At 36.7% G+C, this 20,180-nt stretch overlaps 1 protein-coding gene across 1 annotated transcript in view; it reads right to left on the bottom strand.

Annotated features, from left to right (window-relative positions):
* Nucleotides 1-20,180, bottom strand: part of PKHD1L1 (PKHD1 like 1) — a 1,597,738-nt gene that overhangs the window by 117,766 nt on the left and 1,459,792 nt on the right. The window contains exon 66 of the mRNA XM_044066249.1: nt 11,504-11,594. Within this exon, the coding sequence (XP_043922184.1) occupies nt 11,504-11,594 (91 nt within the window). The remainder of the gene's footprint in view (nt 1-11,503; nt 11,595-20,180) is intronic.

Here is a 20,180-nt window from a genome sequence, read left to right as displayed (position 1 = left end):
GTGGTTTTCAAGACAATATTTATGGGTCTTAATATAAGTAAAGTATCAAACAATGTCAGGAGGATATATTTCAAAAAGAACGGGATACCTGATTAGAGGAGAGAGACAAAAAATATACGAAACGGAAAAGAGATCAAACTATGACTTTGAGAACTGAAGTAAACAAGATGGAGAGACAAATTAAACACAGTGTGAGAGAAGATCAAGAAAAATGTGTAGAAATGTAGATACAGATAGCAAATTATGAAACTATGTTATAGATACATAAGATCTGACATGAGTGAAGACATACAAATTGATAAACTGTGTGTAGATTCTAAAATGTATTCTCAAACACAACAGATTATAGACGTATTTACAAAATGTTATGAAAATCAGTTTGGCTTCACAAAGGGGATGATAAATTGTCCTAGTGACATCCAGGTAACCTCAGATATGAAAACCAGATTAGATTATATTGAAAAAGAGTTACGCAAACTGGATCCAAACAAAGCACACAGAGTAGACTGGATTAGTAATAATGACCTGAAAACAGTCTGGCATGAACTTACACTACAGTTATATCTGTTTAGGTTCATAGGTTAGTACTAGGTTAACTGCCCTTATGGGCCATTTTAAGCCTAGCCAATTACCCCATGTCAGAATCAAACCTTGCACCTTGTGTTTCTAAGGTAAGCACCTTAACCATTACACCAACCTCCTACCTTTATATGATACTAGATCATATAAATATGGAGAAATTCATCCTGACTGGAATCATGAACTTATTAAACCTGCCTGTAATGGAAAAGGAAGTAGGACAAACCCAGGGCCATACAGACCAATAACTTTTACTTTCAATGTTGTGCAAAAATAATGGAAAAGGGTATATTTGATAAATTATTATCAGAAATGAAACTGTTGAGACTTGACACTCTATATCAGCATGCATGTGTTGAAAATAGATCCAATACCACCTGTAACATGATGTTCTATAACAATATAATACTAGCTATGAACAGAAAATTGTGCTGTGATATAATTTATGTAGAGTTATCTTCGGCCTTTGATAGAGTAATAAACAAAACACTGATCAATACATTAGGACAACTAGGTATTGATATACTCTCGATAAGATTCATAGCTGTATGGCTTACAAATAGGACACGGCAAGTCTCATACAACAATTGGACAGATGAAATTCTAGGTTACAACCAAGGTTTCACATGGGGCTATGTCCTAGGCCCATACTTGCTTATGCTGTATCTTTCAGATTTATTTTTTCATCTGAGGTGTTCGTATGCAGATGATTTGAAAATAGTGTAATAGGATTCTATTAACTAATTGGTTCTACGAGACAGTGGGTGATTCATGGAGTAGACTACCAAATTATATTAAAGCAATCACTAGTTTAGATATTTTTAGGAATAGCCTGGAAACTTATGGAAACAACTGTTTTGGTGTATTGGTAGGCTAAAAGGGCAATATTGCTTGTGCTTGGACTAGTTGTATGTATGTCTGCATACCTGAAAAAAATGAAAATTAAGACAATTACTTTCCTAGAGAATCAGATAGCCATGTAAAATGAATTAAGAAACCATTGTGATCTGAGTACGTTCAGTTTAATGGATGTTCAGCATCAGCTTAAGTCTCTTCATACATCTAATCATCAGTTTTTGGATCTCATATAGAAGCCAGTTATGCAGAATGAGCTGCTAATCCAAACAGCTATCAAACCTACTCATATTTAATCATGTATGAAACAGTCGTACTGAGATATGGAAAAAACAGCAGATTAATCTAATAGGTATAAAAGAAATTTATTGAGCCACAGAGTAAAAAATCAAGCACTTTTGTCTTGATAAAGTTTCCTAACTGAGGAGACAAAAGAGCTTGATTTTTTACTCTGTGGCTCAATAAATTTGTTTTATACCTATTAGATTCATCGGCTATTTTTTCCATATCTCAGTACCACCGAAGCATTTTTGCTTTATTTAGTTTCATTTTTTACGAGTTTGTATGGATGAAACAGTATCATCTACATAAAAGATAAGTTAAGTATGCATCCTAATAAAACTGCATCAGCCTTATATGGCACCTAATTTAATATACACACTTCTCAATACAGATGGCATTGGAGGAGTCTTAGATAAATTTGCGCTGAATGTTATTTTTGAAGAAATTATTCAAATATCTGGTAATAGCTTTTTTCAGGAAGATTTAGATGCAATCTGTTTGCTAAAATATAAAGCTCAGGGTCCAATTGAATTTGATACTATATTTTATGCATAATTTAAGCAATGTACTCCTGTAGTATTAAAACTTTTTAATCACATTCAGTTTAATGGTATATTAGACCAATATTTAAATCAATCTTAAGACAATTTTCATCTAGAAATTCATTTCAGATTGTTTTCATATCAAGAACTATCAATCATCTCTTACAAACTTAGATACAAAACTATTTTAGCTAAGAAATTTCAGATGGACACTGAGCAAGTCATCTCAAAATTTAATTAAGGGACTAGAGAAATCTGAAAAATTCAATAACATTGTAAGTTTGGAGTTAATTCTATATCACAATACTAATAATTTGGGTTTGGGTACCCGTCCTGCAAAAAACATTTTTTTGTATTTACGTTTTTGACATAATGACAGAGTACAGTCTCAGTGTATTTTTGTGATTATTAACTCTGTGACAGAAGTTGCTCTTGAAAATATGGAAGCTCAGGTAACACAAGTCAACAGTATACTCTGCACCTTTTTAAGGCCAGTATAAATTTAATATGACAGAATATTTTGTAACAAGATTCTAGAAGAATGTAGAGCAAGTTTATAAAAGAAGAGGAAAGCCAAGGCTGGAGCAGTTGACTGTAAGGTGGGTAGTCTATTTTGGGAAACCATAAGTGTCAGTGGAAGTCTTGTATCTGATATTTGAAATTGCCAAACTGGAGAGTTATTAGTAAAAATATTTTATTTTTTTCCAGTAGAAGACATGGCAATATACAGCCGTGGTGGTGCAGCGGTAGCGTTGTTGCCTCACAACAAGAGGTTCTCCCCTTTGATTCTCGGCTGGAGTGCAGGGAGTGCCTTCTGTCTGGAGTCTGCATGTCCTCCCCACAGTTGGATGGCATTCGAAAGACATGCGTAAATGGGGCGTGCCTTTGTTGGAGGTTGGATGTCGAGCTGGCACCTTGGCATTCGTGAAAATCTACTGCCAATCATTAGCGGACCAGAGTTCCGCTGTGGTGACCCCTAACCAGGAAAAGCCAAAAGACAAGCAACAAGAAGTCCTGGCAATAAAAGATTTTGAACTGTATAAATCAAGCACTGTTGATAAAGACTTATTTCTCAAGCAATTTATAGTTGGAGGGTGCATTTAAGACTGTCTACCATGAAAACATGTTTTGCATCATAACTGAGCACTATCACTAAAGCAGGTAATGAAATGAACTGAATGCTTTACTGAAAGCTGAGCTGCTCTTTTATTAAACAGGTCACTACATCTGCTGCTTGAAATTCCACACACACACACACACACACACACACACACACACACACACACACACACACACACACACACACACACATACACACACACACATAAACACACAAAATAACAGGAACAGCAACTGAGGTGTTGTAGTACCTTATCACTTCATTCAGTATAGAGATAGACAAAAGATGCTGTCTCAAGTATAGGTAGGTGGTCCTCCTCATGTTTTGACCTATACTACTGTGACAAGGGAAGGGGTGTCATTCATCTATGCATTAATGATTTACTTGCAACCATTACTAAATACAAATATGCAGGACAGCCTTGGCATTTCTAAGGGAGTCTGCTTCCAACACACTGAAAGCAATCTGACCACATGGAACCTTGACTTTCTACCTTTAACATTTGTTAACCGTAGACTCTAAGGAGGGACAAATCCAGAAGATGTCAGTATAGGTACCCAAACTTTGATGCCCATATCTCCAGCATGTCAACAATACAACAGGAAATATTTTAACCAGCTACTCTGCCATTAAAGGTAATTAATAAACATATTCCCAAGAGAAAAATTGGACATCTAAGAAATGAACAGACCCAGAATACTCCCTAGAGGTACCAATTGAAGACCTTTAGTAAGTTCACTATGTCACTAAATAGGGATCAGAGATTGCACCCTGCATCATACAGTTCAATACACAAAACTGCCAGAGCATGAACACATACCTGTCATGCTTGATAAAGCTAGCAGACAGCCTATATATGTGTGTGTGTCTATATATCTCTATATTTATATCTATATATATATATATATATATATATATATATATATATATATATATATAGATAAATATATACTATATATATATATATATATATATACTATACATATATATATATATATATATATATATATACACACACACACACACACACACACACATACATGTATGCACACACAAGCAGGTTCTCTATAACCCATTGAATCCAAAAATCAGTTTTGATACTTTGAACATTTGTCATACACATCATACACTCGTGTGTGTGTGTGTGTGTGTGTGTGTGTGTGTGTGTGTGTGTGTGTGTGTGTGTGTACATACATACACCATATATACTGTACTGGTAAAAGTGATTTAGTAAATGATCCCTGTAGAGCCTTGATTTTGATATTCAAATAATGCAAAAGTTTCCTATATTGTAACATGTGCTTACTATAAATACCATAAAGATTGTGAGGGTTACCAAATAACAAACTTCTTCGCTTTCCAATTAACCCTCTCCTTATTTTTATCCTTTTGCACCACCTTAAGGGGAAATATGTTAAGAACTGCTGGAAAAGCCAGCTAGGCTATTCAGAGGGAGAAGAATAAAGAGCCATCTTCGACAGAGCAGAGAATCTAAATAAACATAAAATATATAGTATTAACAAATATAAGTGGTTAATATCTGACAACAAAGGAATCAGTTGATTGCAGGGAATCTGATAGTCATCAGACTTTGGGTAGAAAAAAAATATGGTATACTTAGAGGAATCTTTTTTAGGAGACTCTTCATGCACTGTATCAAAACTGCTTGAGGTAGCTGTACTTTCCCTCCTGTTAGCATCGCCATTCATTTTATTTGACACTTTATATGACACCACAGATCCTTTACAAACTAATTTTCCTTTGTGTGCTAGTATTCTTTGCTTCTTGTTGGATAGCAGTAATATTATTCAGAAGATATTTTTTTTAGGTTTTCAAAGGTTTTGTACCGAGTATGCACATCTTGACCTCTGCATTGGATGTCCATACCGAGAAACAGTATGTACCAGACTCATACTTCTCAACTTCTTACAGCAATAAATCTGCACAAAGCCATGAATAAAAGTGGGACAAAGGCTCAAAAATAAGGTCAATTTTTTAATATTGCACTTACAAACTTAGAAAGGTGATAGAATAAAAGGTTTTGCTTTAGCATGACTTTTCCGAAGGGTATGAAGTCTGAAACTCAAATGCCTGTCATTATTTTCTAACTTCAGTCTTTAATGATTTGCCACTAATTTGCCAGAAAACCACAATTTTTTGAACAATGGACCAAAAATATGAGGCAAAAATTCGGACATTCTGCGAAAATCTGTACATTTGAGAGGTAGGGGCCAGACTTTTAAAGCTAGATTAAGTTCTATTGGATTAAACCAATACAAAAAGTAATAGTTTGAACCAGGATCAATACTGTCTATCAGACCAAAGCAATCAGAAACAAGGAATGTTCTAAAGAATGTCAGCATGTAAGGCTTGGAATCAAAATGAAGAAGACTGCATTATTATCAGACTGCATTTTCCATTTAAACATAGAATTTTACCTTAGGACATCAATATATTCTTTCTCTGCCCCATAAACCACGAACGCGACTCAGGCAAGTTTGTATCCACACTTTTCCTACATCTGTCAAAGGCCTTTGACACCTTCTCACACACCCTACGTACACCTCTCTCCCACCACCATCGCCTGGTTTTCCAGCTACTTGTCCAACTGCCAACAAGCTGTCCAATGGAAAACTTCAACCTCCCCCTTCCTTCCCCCACCCACAGGTGTCCCAAAAAATTCTGTTCTTGGCCCTGTTCTCTTCAACCTATTCATTAACAACTTTCACCAGTCCATCCCAAACTCATCTATCATCCAATATGCAGATGACTCAACAATCATCTGCTCAGCCTTCTCCCTGTCTGAGCTCCTAGCAAAAACCCAACTAGCCTTCTCCAAAACAGTAACCTGGATGCAGTCTAACCATCTGGCACTAAATACAAATAAGACCAAACTAATGTTTTTTTTCCCCTACCAAAAACTCCATTGACAAATCCACATTCACCATACAGAGCCAAAACAATACCCTCCTTGAAATCGTTCCCAACACCAAGCTTCTTGGCATCAGTATTGATGAAGAACTAAAATTTGACACCCACATCTGTTGTGCAATCAAGAAAACCCACCAAAAGTTAGATCTCCTCTACAGGCACAACTGCTTCCTAAGCCCCTCTACCCATCAAACTCTTGCATCCACCTTCCTACTCCCCTCACTTATGTATGGTGCCCCTCTTTTCACCAATCTCCATCTTGGCCTTTGGTCCAAACTTGATTTCTGCTACCACAAGATCTCCAAATTTGCAACCAATTCAAAAAACTCATCCTACCACTGCCACTCCCTCCTCACCCTCAACTGGATTGAACTACCCAACTACCTCAGTTACCTACAACTCACCATTGCCCACAAGCTCATATTTAAACCTGCCAACTGCCCAGCTCTCGCTACTTCCTTAACACCTTACATTCCCAACCACACACTCAAATCAAAAAACCCAAATCTCCTTCAGGTCCACAAACCTGCATGACCTCCTGGCCATCTACTGCTGTCCCACTCTTTAGCTAAACAGTGGAACTCTCTCCCCACACACCCACGCAACCTACCTAACCATACAAATTTCAAATCTCAGCTACTCCCTCATCTTTCTTCCAAATGAGAATGCCCTTGCCACGCTCCAACTTAACCCCCCCCCTTCCACCTTGTACTGACTCATCCAGCTACCTCTACTATTACTTCATCCCACACAAAACAATCCCTCCCCTACCAAAAACGAATTTTATCTCTAATATCTATTTTACTATACTCTGCAGTCTCAAAAATACTATTACCCTCTCCATGCATAATATTTTCCTAACCTACTAATGTCTAGTAACTATATATTTTGAAATGTTAAACCTACAATTGAGTTTATAACAAAAATATTCACTTTATATAAATGTTGAAATTTGGGAATTGAATTATGTCTTTTCATTTTTGTAACATCGTGACAAGCCAATTGCAAATATCATGGAACTTATCTGTAGATGTTTAATTAGCTGTATGAACTATGTCCTTTTGTAACGTGAAATGTAACTTGCAATTATTGTGGAGCTTTTCTCCATAGGCCTCCACTGAAAATGGGCTCTTCTTGGCCCAGTGCACTTTCCCGGTCACCAAACTTAAATAAAATAAATAATAAATTATAAAATGAGGAGTGGATGTAAAATTATTGTGTCTAGCATGGTCATGATTTTACAAAGGAAACTCTATCTACCTTTGGGTTCACCAATGTGTGCTGGCTTAGACCTAAGCAAAATGAAAGATTTTACATTGAAGAATTGTGATTAAGAAATGTCTGTGCCGTAAATGTCTGGTGAAGATAGTGAACACTGCTAAGTTTATGAAGTATTAAATGCTTTCTCAAAGCTATGGTAATTTGCATTACTTTTTACATGTCAGATGCACCAGAAACAGTTCTGCTTTACAAATTAATTTAATTAGAATGAAAGTTAAACTCTTGCCAGAAACCTGCCAAATGTCATAACTGTGAACTTGGCTGCAAGGGCAAAACTAAATAGTTGCTATGGTTTAAGAATTATAGCTGTATTGATAGCATGTTAAAACCTGAAGATAAAATGTTGTAAACAGCCAATTTTCAGCTTGAAGTTGGAATGACTAGTGGGCAGAAAACAGAAAGTCCAGTGAAATGTATCACAGAACTTGGATCATTTTTATTTATTTATTTTATTTTACATTTGTTAACCGGGAAAGTCCCCTGGACACATGCCCACTTTCAGTGAAGGCCCGGGGAGAAAAGCTCCACACAAAAGCAATAAAGTAAAATATGATGTAATTATACATAATAAAAGTGTTAACAAAGTAATGCAAGTGAGAATATACAATAGTTAAGAATATTTTGGAAGAATCCATCATTTGTAAGTAGTTGCAAATATGCAGTAATGGTACATACAGAAATATAAGTTAGTTTGATAAGACAAGTAATGATATATGAGTCATACTTTTACCTTTGATAAAGACATGATCTATTATCTGTCAGAAACAGAGTAGGATAGTGAAGATGATGGTAGGACTATCCTGGACCAGTACAAGAGCAGAGCCAAGTATCAGCAAAGTGAGTTCTTAGTGACTTTTTAAACAAGGATATAGATGGTATGGAGGTTATGTGAGGTAGTAAGGAGTTCCATATTTTAGAGACAAAATTAGAAAAGAGATTCACCTGCTGTGTTGTTGGGTTTAGTAACTTCTAGGAGAAATATATTGTTAGAGCGGAGGGCTCTTTTATTAGAGTAAGACTGAAGTAGGTTTTGGAGTGAGGGGGGTTTCTGAGGATGATGCAGAATTTTATGAGCTAGCATAAGTTGATTGTGCTGCAAGAAACTGGGAAATTCTATCCAATTATGTTGCTTTAAAGCTGTGCAGTGGTGTGTTTTGTATGGGGAGTCCAATGCAAACCTGGCATTTTTATTGTAGCAGGATTCTAATTTAGTTAAATCAGTCTTTTTGAGATTGGTAAGGATAGGGGAGGGGTAGAGTAGGGTGGAGATGAGATGGACATGATAATGTGATTTTTGTGGGTTTAGTAAGGAAACTGTCTATTTCTATAGAGGATACCTAGTTTTTATGTACCTTCTTAATTATGTGGGCTAGATGGATGTCAAATGTTAAATTATTGTCCATATCAACACCAAAATGTTTTGTGTGTACTATGGGGGAAATTATAGTTTTATTACTGGACATGATATTGAAGGAGGGGTCTAAGAAGGTAGATTTAGTAGGTTTAAAGAGAAGTAGTTTTGTTTTACTAGGATTCAAAATAAGTTTGATGTTTGACAGAAATGTTTCAACTGATAGGAAGGAAAGTTGGGTAAGTGATTGGAGTTCATTTATAGAAGATGCTGCACAAATTAATGTGGAATCATCAGTATATTGTATGACAGATGCAAGTGGAGTGGAATTATGGAGGTTGTTTGTGTAAAGAGAGAATAGTAAGGGCCTAGAATGGAGCCTTGTGGTACTCCGAGTGTGACAGGAAGCAGTGGTGAGAGATCATGCTGGCACAGTACTGCTTGTTGGTGGCTGGGTAGGTAACCTTGGAACCAAGCTAAGGAAGATTCACTAAGACCTATGTCAGAGAGAGTTTTTAATAAGTGCATTATGTCTAACCATGTCAAAAGCTTTTGACAGCTCAAGGAAGGTGGCTGATACAAATTTGCCGCTGTTTCTGTGGTTGTTTACTATATTGGTGAAGGGCATAAGAGTTGTGGTGGTACTGTGAAAGAGACAAAAGCCATGTTGAGTGGCCGATAGGAGATTATGGGTGTGCAAGTAGTCCATAATTTGAGTATGTATACATCTCTCCAGGACTTTGGCTATAGGGGATAAGATCGTTATTAAACAGTAGTTTGTACATTCTGTAGAATTCCCTCCTTTATGAAGAGGGATGATATGTGATATTTTCCATATTTCCACATTTCCATATAATATTTTATATTTTGCAGAGAAGCTTCAGATATGACACAGCTTGTGATTCAATGAGCACAATATTATGGCATTTCCAGATAGTAAACTTTTGCTGTGGGAGTAGGTGATGGATACATAGTTGGACTGCAGCATAGAAAAAATGGTAGATAATGCAACAATGTTTTCTTCACATAAGAAAAGTAAAGAAATAATGAACATTATATTGTTTGAACTGAGTATTCACCATTGTCCTAAAATACAGAAATTGACACCAGGGTATACAGTAATCCTTATTTTGCCACTATGTGTGAGTTTTGTTTGAGGTGGGTGAGAAGTAAAATGGAGGATGACAAAGAGCTGTTTATTTGTAATGAGAGACACATATGCTAAATGGAAGGCAGCTTTACTTCAAACACATGGACTGGGTATCTACTAGTATTCCCAAATGGGTGAGGTGACACCATAGTGCATGTATTTCCACTGCCATTATTACATGTAGGTGTACAGAGTCGACTGGATACACTAAGGAATTTAATTGTATATGGTCAGAACACAGAGTAATGAAGCCATTTTGTGTGTGGGAATGGGAGTGTGTGTGCTTGTTTGTACTGCACATCTGTATAATCAGTTGAGCAGGCAACAACACTTCATAATCAAGTGCAGAGCCAAAGAATATTCCACTGCTTAGCAGAGGGATCCCACAATTTAAAGGAAAAGTGTTTAATACCTAATAGGTCATCATGCTATAAAATCACATAACAGCAAATGTCCAAGCTACATAGCATGTCAGACATCACACTCATGCTTCCCCCCTCCCCCCATCCTAGTAGCACGAATTTCAGACTAAGCAACTACTTTCTGTAGTTTTGGCTTCCTCAACTTTTCATTCTTGTGGTGGTGATATCCTGGCATGTCCCAGCCAGGAAGGTTCTTCCTACTAAGGAAGTGCAAAACATTCAGCACAGGTATGGCTCATCACTGCACCAGCAGAGAACAGGAGAGCTGGGATACCACATCACAATCTTGGGGATTTTTCTGCTATAAACTTTTCACTCCCCTCTGCATATTCAGAATCTGCCCACAAAAGGTGGATATATAGACTAGAAGCAGTGGTTCCACCCACGTGGTGATGCCACAATTTCTCAATGCCCACTGCAGGTGAGTTTTGCATTCTGGCCCTGTTCTCCACTAGGAATACAAATGACCTGCATGCCCCTAAGTAAGGAAAACTACATCTATCACCCCCCCTCCCCCCAGAGACAGGTTTGCAGGTGAGGTCTCATCATTCCTCTTTCACTCCAGCTGACTTCTTGAGGACCTGTGCTGCTATTCCAGCCTGGGTTGTCTGGACTTTAATCAGGACTTCTTCCCTCTGTGCCACAGAAACAATGGTGATTATTGACAATGCTTCCACAGTTTGAGGTTCTGGTAAAAATAAATTATTATGTTTTGTCACTTAAGTACTATCACAAAAATATGCAGGACTTCAGCAACAGAACTTAAAAGATCTAGTATATGAAATGAAAGCATTAAGCACCTGGTTTAAGACCAAATCATCTAGTTCTCAACTCATACAGGTTGGGTTCAAAGAAATAAAATGCATGCAAACTGAATTTAGAAAAGGCTATGAAAATGTTGTCATGGAAAGGTGAATCAGTTAACCATGGATCACTCTGCTATTTTCATTTAAATAACAACAGTAGCTTTCAGGGACTGAAATAACTTACCAGGGCATGGCTCTCCATCGATTTGATAACCAGCTCGTTCAAACCCAGCTACTACATTGTTCTGAAGCACAACATTCTCGGCATCTCTCACCTGAAGAATAAAATATATCATGCTATGAAACATATTACAACTCATATAATGAGTCAAAGCTCCTTCTTTGTTAATATATATATATATATATATATATATATATATATATATATATATATATATATGGGTCTACTTCATACTTCATATGACCTAAATTTCATTTGACTGAAATTCATTTAAATGAGACCAAAACACTGAAAGTTCAAAAGACTGAAAACTCATTTGACTGAAACTCATAACACTGACGCATTAAAGTAAAAGGTATATACCCTTTTCCTCACTGTAGTGTAATCCTGGAGTTAGTATATATAGTTAGGGGATGTGTGGAGGGCACAGCCCCCCACACTGGGGGTTGGGGGGCAAAGCCCCCCACATAGTTTAGGTAAATATTGTTTTCTGCAAAGAGTTATTCATTGCAGTTATAAATATCCGTGTATGGTTTAAAATGTATAAAGTATGTGGGGGGCTTTGCCCCCCACACACCCCCTATCTATATATACTAACTCCAGGATCACACTACAGTGGGGAAAAGGGCATATACTGTTTACTTTAATGTGTCAGTGTTATGAGTTTCAGTCAATTGAGTTATCAGTCTTTTTTATACTTTCAGTGTTTTGGTCTCAGTCAAATTTCAGTTAAATGAAATTTAGGTCATATGAATTAGACCCATATATATATATATATATATATATATATATATATATATATAATCATCATCATTCACAGCAAATTCCTAATCAAATGTTGGTTTTCTTACTCGGGGTGTTTTCCAAGGTTTTAAGAACACTTTTCATTTCACTTTACATACATAGTCCAGCATGAGGCCTTCCAACTATGATTCTTGCCATGTATGCAAATTATATTGTGCTAAATATAGGTCATAAGTCATCATAGCATCTGTACTCTGCCCTACTAAAAGGATTTCCTATCAATATGGAATTGGTGTTCTAATAACAAATTAACAATTGATACTAACAAATCTAATTGTATCATGGTCTTTGGCACTGTGAAATGGTTGTCCAAAATACAACTGCCTTTTTCATGTGACCACAAAGATACATTACTTCCTTTCACTAGATAACACAATTATTTTGGCATATTGCTAGATAATGCACTTATCTTTCCTAAACCACATCAAACTACAACTGTTCCTCCATATCAACTAATATCTTCATTTTTCTTATCAAACTCTGAGCGCTGACTTCCATCTCAGCAGCTGTCAAATATGTTATTCAGTAGGTGAGACAGACTACCCACACCGCACATGGGAATCTGAAGTGGATTCTCACATTCTCACCCATTTGATGGATCATAGGGGATGAAGCTTAACATATAAGGGACATCACAAAGACCTCTGTGGGACCATGAGATATGCTTATGTAGTAGTGAAACAGAACAGATGCATTAAAACCTGAGTAGTGTTAAAAGCTTACTCCCTCTTGCATAGCAGATAATGGTTCCACTCCATTGACCTCTGGGTTATGGGTCTACCATATCACTAGCATGTGTCTGATGTTACAAAGGACACATAACAAAGTAGTAGGATGCTTGTCTGATGTTTTATTTTTAAAGCTAAGAAAACAAAGACCATAACATATTAAATCTTTATTGACTAGCACACATAAAGAAATAAGGATCACAGCTGACTCTGTGTTACACGGGAATAAAGCCCCCTGACTGTGATCTAAATAACCCTGGTTTACTTTGTAGCCTGACTGCTGGAACAGCTAACATTGGAAAGGATGGAGAGAATGGCTGATGCTGGTTTAAACATTGCTTGAACTGGGGGAGGGAGACATATGTACCAGACTTCTAGCAGAGGCAGGAGACATAGCACACAACAACTGGGTCAAGACGCCCATGCCCACCAGGCTGAGCATAGTGCAGCAGCGGCAGCATTACAGCACATAGAGAAGAGTATGCATACACCAAAGTAGAGCACTGTGGCTGCACCTCAGATATAAGAGTGTTGTGGGGATCAGCACAGGGGCTAGGGAAAAAAATCTCCTTCTATGCTGCATGGATGAGGAAACCTCCACTAGATGGCTCTCACATGAAGCCAGCCATCCAAGTATAAAGCACACTAGGTTAATCTTTGGTGGAGACTGGGGATCCCTCAATAAGGGGTGATGCTGGTTCAAAGTGTCCAATGTACTACTTTGAGTACATAGATGAGGCCATCAAGTGACTGCAAAAGTGCCAAAGCCCTTGGATATCCTGGAGACTTGTCCCCAGATGAAGCCAGCCATCCAAGTATAAAGCACACTAGGTTAATCTTTGGTGGAGACTGGGGATCCCTCAATAAGGGGTGATGCTGGTTCAAAGTGTCCAATGTACTACTTTGAGTACATAGATGAGGCCATCAAGTGACTGCAAAAGTGCCAAAGCCCTTGGATATCCTGGAGACTTGTCCACAGATTGGTCCTACCAATGCTCTCCATTTATCTTGAAACAGATTTGACAAATAATAGGACTCCTCTTAGACTCTTCCATCATCTACTTAAGGATCACTTTTTCCCACAGCATTTATTTTATTTGTAAAACACTCTTCATGCACATAGACCACGTTTGTGATAGTGCCATAATGCTGGAAGGTGTCAACGAAATGCACTGATCTTTCTCCTGAAGAAGAACCCTACAGGTAACTCTATTGGAGACAAAACATGTTTTCCAGAGATAGGCTGAAGGCTAGCTCTAGCAATGGGTCTGTTTTGTAATACAGCTGTCTAACTTACTGCTGCCTGATTACCTTTCTACACTATTCTACCATCCATTTTACCATTACAGAATTCAAAGTAGAACATCCACTCCATAAAGTATTTCAACAAATGGGACTCATCCCCTTTTCCCCTTTGCCTCCATACTCCCAATTATTGTCACTGACATCGCACCTTTGTATAATGGGGATGTTCTTCCTCTACTCAGAGTTAGTATATTTAGCAAGTGGAGGTGTGGATGGGGGTGGGGGGGGCTGTGCTTTCCTGCAAAAAAAAAAAAAAGAATTATCCATTAGTAGATATAGCACTGCAGAAGTAAATCAAGTAGAGGCACAATATGATCCAGCAGTCAGGTTAAGAGCTGAGTCATCGATAAGGATTACATGAAAAGACAAGTAGGTCATTCTTAAATAAGCTTAGCATTTCCTGGAGTATATCAAAGATCAAGGCACCAAACTCAAACTCTTTGAGGATGTTGTGGGACTGGCAGAAAACACTTTACCTTTATGGTCCATTTATGATCTAGCAGACTCTCAGGCATGTCATCATGAATGTTTAGAGGTTGTACCTAGCAAAATTTCCTGGTGATATCATAAAAGTTTCACCTGCATTTATTCTTCCCTTGAACTCTCCTGTTCATTGAGTTTGCTTGGTTGAATCTGAACCCCAATGCCAGAATCAGGTATATATTGGGCTTATACTGTATGCACCTTAGAAAAAAATTGTACTGATCAAATCATGTGCTACAGAGATTTACAGTGTAATACAACACTGTATTGTGCATCTCTGCAAACAGGAAGGTGGCAACATTTAAGTCAAAAGTGTCTGACTACTTTCAAGAATACACTGTACTGTGATGTCAGCATACTCTACAATGTTTTATACAGTATATATTTTCATGTTAATCAACATTAAAGATGCTTGTAGTAATTTAAATATACTAAAATACCACCATTTACTATTTTTCCTTAACGTTATATTGTCATTCCCAAAATGATCATTAAAAGTAGGTAACCTTCCTGCCTTATATCTTTATAGACAATTTTCAGCAAAGCTTCTACTAAATGTTGAGTTTTGTGCTACAGGTCAGTGCTGTCACAGATTCATAGGTAAATACTGGGCTAGCTGCCTTTGTGGGCCATTTTAGGCCTGGCCAATTTCCCTTTTTGTGCTCAAATTAACCTATCTTATTTGGTTAGAGATTGACCTTACCCATCACATGGTTGATAATTATATATAACCTGTAATGAGAATAATTGGGCTCACATCAGAGATAATTTGATGGGGACCCATGCATGGGATAAAGCATTTAAGAGCTGCCTCTGTCCCTTACTAGTACAAGGTGCAGTCCTGGGGCAAATTTTCTGTTTCCAATCCATAGATCCAAGTTGTACTTGAACATGGAGAAGGATGGAGTTTGTTTTATGTTGATAGAGAGTCTGTTCCACAGCAGCGGTATCATCTGTGAAATACACTTGTCCCTCCAAACAGTTCTGTTGATATTGCAGAAGAGGTCTAGGTCCCTAGCCTATTTCTGATGGCATTTGACTTCATCACTCCAAAATCTGATCCATAATTATCTGTAAAGCTAAAGTGTGCCAGGTACAATTACATTTTATTACACTGTGAATTTTGATTTGGTAGTATGAATATTATTATTTATTGCTGGAAAAAAAATTCTGCATAATGTGTAGCACTATAAACAACTGAACTTGCTAAATGCTAGCCATGTTACTTACAATTAACCCAGTTATCCTATGTGCTAAGTTCGGTCAGTTTTCACATGTACGTGTGAGCACAATTGTGATATGTAGACATGGTACTTTGTACTTGCTCTGCTGTTAAGAATGTACAGTTAGATCAGCTGGTCTCTCCATCTGGTAAATGATATGTTTTTATTAGATAAGTATTTGCAGATGTTTAGGTGTAGTTACTGTACTAGGAAGGGGCTTGATTATAGTGCACTAGCTAAGCATATGCTACAAGCTGGTGTACAACATACATTTTTATTTCAAGTTCTAAATGTTGTCTCTGAGAGTCATAGGAAACGTGATCTTTACAACAGAATTGAAAGTATAGAGTTGCAATGGATTCTGAGACTTAGAGCACACAGGGGACTTGGATTAAATGATCATGTCCCATTAAAGCCAGTTTTAAAGTCTTTGTGTTTAAAATGAAAATGTTTACATATGATAGTTATATCACTTTAGACTGTTTTGTTTAATTGGATAATTAGTTATGTTGAGTATTTAAATATTGAGTGTTCTTTTAACTTTTTGTCTGATGAAGGAGTGCGGATCACTTTGAAAGCACTAACTTTTAATAAACTTGTTTTATTATTCAAGATAACTGAGTGCATCATACTTGTTTCTACAGTGACAATTGTCTCTTTGTATTCTGCCTTAATTCACCTAGTTTCTTTGTTGCAAGTTTGGGTGTTTGGTGAACTAGTGGCTCTTTGGGAATTATTTTGGATTTGCAGGTGTTTGCTTGATAAAGACTACTGCAAAGTATATTTTCTGGCTATTTGTTATAAACTAATGTCTTTCGGCTTTTCCCGGTTAGGGGTTGCCACAGCAGTACTCTGGTCTGCTGATTGGCAGTGGATTTTTACAGTGCCAAGGTGCCAGCCTGATGCCCAGCCTTCAAAGAAGGCACACCCATTCACGGACGCACCTACCTTCATGTCTTTAAATGTCACTCGACCATGAGGAGGACATGCAGACTCCACACAGAAGACGCTCCAGCCAAGAATCAAACCGGAGAACCTCTTGCTATGAGGCGACAACGCTAACCGCTGCACTACTGCGGCAAGCTTTTCTGGCTATTTGTTATGCATTACTGTAATGCAATGACAACATACCACTGGCATCTTACCATGCTGGCAGGAGACATAAGTTTTTGTTTTACTTGCCATTTATTTACCAGGTAGATCTCAAAAGATCCTCTTCAGTTAGGTTGTCAATAGTAAGAAAGCATGGATGTAAAACTGAACTGAATCATGAAATGTGTTCTGGATATAAGGGATAATTCTATTATTTTTTTTATAAATTTCAGGAGGAACTGTACATACTGCAATTAATTGGTACAGTAGGTTATTTAGTCTATTATATGACACACTACACTACCATTGTTGAATGCACTGAAACTCTGTGTTAGACAGGTACAGTATCTTTTCTACATTGTCTTCCTATAAAAGAAAACATAATCCTTGCAAAGAGCACTGTGTTGCAGTGGCTTCCAGTGTGGAGTTAAAAGAACTTGCGCAACCCTTTGCTCTTTATGAGGAGGGAGGATAGCATATGATGTCCTGCAAATACTACCTTTTAACATAAATTATTCAGGTTAAACATAAATTCTCTCAATTTGAGAGGATTTTTATTTACTTACTCCTCTGAGTGATATATTTTTGAGACCATTGCACATTTGTCTCCCAACTAAATATGAGGAGTATAAAACAATACAACTCATATACTTCAATAATAAGTAAAATTAGTTTGACTAACTCTGCCTACACATTTCTCCTTCTTTTGGATAAGATATGTATCCTGTTTAACCAATATTTATTTTCCACCTTCAGAAGAATTAACTTATATTTAGCCTGCGACCTCCTTAAGATTGACAGTTCAAACATGCATCATGCTTTCTGTCTAGAAAATCCATTTTTTCTTTTCATTCACTAATACACATTCAAAAGCTACTGCTTCTGTATAGCCGCTCTTTTGGGGACAAACTTTGAGCTTAGTAAAAACAACATTCCTGAAATTTAAATCTCCAAATCTGTGTAGCTTAACTTTACCAGTCCAATATAAGCTATTATTGCACCCTGATTAAAGTACAAAAAAAGTTTAACGTTTAATAATTGTATTTCTTACTAATGTTTGTGACATGATATGCAACAAGTAATGTTGGGTGATACTGAATGTTTTCTGTAAATGAGAATTATACTATGTTTCTATTTTTATCAGACCCCCCCCCCAATTTTTCCTTCATGCTTTTTATCAATTATTCACGGTATTTTGTCAGCAGTTAGATTTTATATAAACTGCATATTTGCCAATGAGCCTAGTTTATTAATAAGGACAATCTGTACAAATGATTTTGGTAAGCTTACCCCATATAAATAAATGAGAAGGCTCCAGATTTTTCTTAATGCCTGTATATACATATATATATATATATATATATATATATATATATATATATATATACACACACACATATATATATATATATATATATATATATATATATATATATACATATATATTTATATGTATGTATATATATATATATATATATATATATATATATATATATATATATGATTCCCAATCAGATCAGTGAAGTTTCAAAACTCCAAAGACCATATCGCCGAAGTTTTGAAACTCCAAAAACTGTCTATTGGGATTGCCATATAGTGTGGAACGGAGGATTTGCCATTTTCCTCACTGTAGTGCAATCTCAGAGTTGGCATATTTAAGTAGCAGGTAATGTGGGGGTTGTGGGGGGACTTGCCCCCCTGTGAAAATGTACAGGTAATTTCTTTTTTGTTTCAGAATTTCAAAACTTCAGACATATGGTCTCAGCCATATGGTCTTTGGATTTTTGAAATGTCGGTGATGTGATAGGGAGCCATATATATATATATATATATATATATATGTGTGTGTGTGTGTGTGTGTGTGTGTGTGTGTGTGTATACAGACAGAAATATATATTTATATATATATATATATATATATATATATATATATATATATATATGTATATATATGTATATATATATATATATATATATATATAAAGTACAAGGAAAAATCCCTCACCTCCATATATTCAACCTTAACATGTCCACCAACTAAGCACATTAATTATACTGGTATTTGACTAACTAGCTATAGAAAACATGTAGTGCAAGAATTAATAGCTAGGAGATGTAGAGCAACCATACACACATACATGTATGCATACACACACACACACACACACACACACACACACACACACACACACACGCGCGCAGCTTAAGGTCATAAGACCTACTCTATGCACACCTTCCATCTACCTGTGAAATGCTATATGCCGATAGCCTTAAAACTTTGTAGTAAACTTCCTAAATTTATTCAGCAGTATAAAATGATAAGCAACAAGATGTACCAGCTAAGATATCCCTAAAGTAGATACCTGAGTATTAATCCATTAATCATTTGAGGCAAGTGCCTGTTTTCAATCAGTCACACATTATGCAAGTGAAAACTGTAGAAAATATACCCAGGTTCATCATAAGTTGTAGGTTATTTGCAGCTTATCAGTTTAACTAGTAACCTATAATGCCAACTACATTACAATAAATGCAATACATTCTCTCCCCTGAAACAAAAAAAAAATAGGTATTGACCAGCCAATGTGTGAATAATGCTTGTGAGACTAGAGGTTACACACAGCCAAGGTTATAAAAATGCAAACAACTAAATAAGTGGTAACTTAACGGGCAACAATGGAAGAGGTGGATACTGCAAATATATTGAGTGAGAACTGGGGGCTCAAAGAAAGAGGAGCAAAAGCTACTCCACCGAAAGTTATGCAGAGTAAAATGTGATTTGTAAGGCTTTTGATCAATGTCCAACCAATAAGTTTTTTGAGAGGACAAGCCCTCTAAATTCTTCACAGATAGAGCTTTTCCCACTGTACCCACTTATTGTGGAGCTGTTGCACCTCAGGGAAATTTCAGGGTCCCAACTGCACTGAACCCATTTAATGACTGTGTGATTCTGCCTGGTATACACTATTGCACATTTGGGAGTGACACAACTGTTTCCTACAGACAGTATTATCTTTCTTTGTTACTTGTAACCTACTAACTGCT

This window comes from Protopterus annectens, chromosome 3.part1, assembly GCF_019279795.1.
Source record: "Protopterus annectens isolate FY-2018-M chromosome 3.part1, PAN1.0, whole genome shotgun sequence".
Lineage (NCBI taxonomy): Eukaryota > Metazoa > Chordata > Ceratodontiformes > Protopteridae > Protopterus > Protopterus annectens.
Note: the sequence above shows the minus strand (reverse complement) of the source record. Positions and strands in the feature narration are given on the sequence as shown.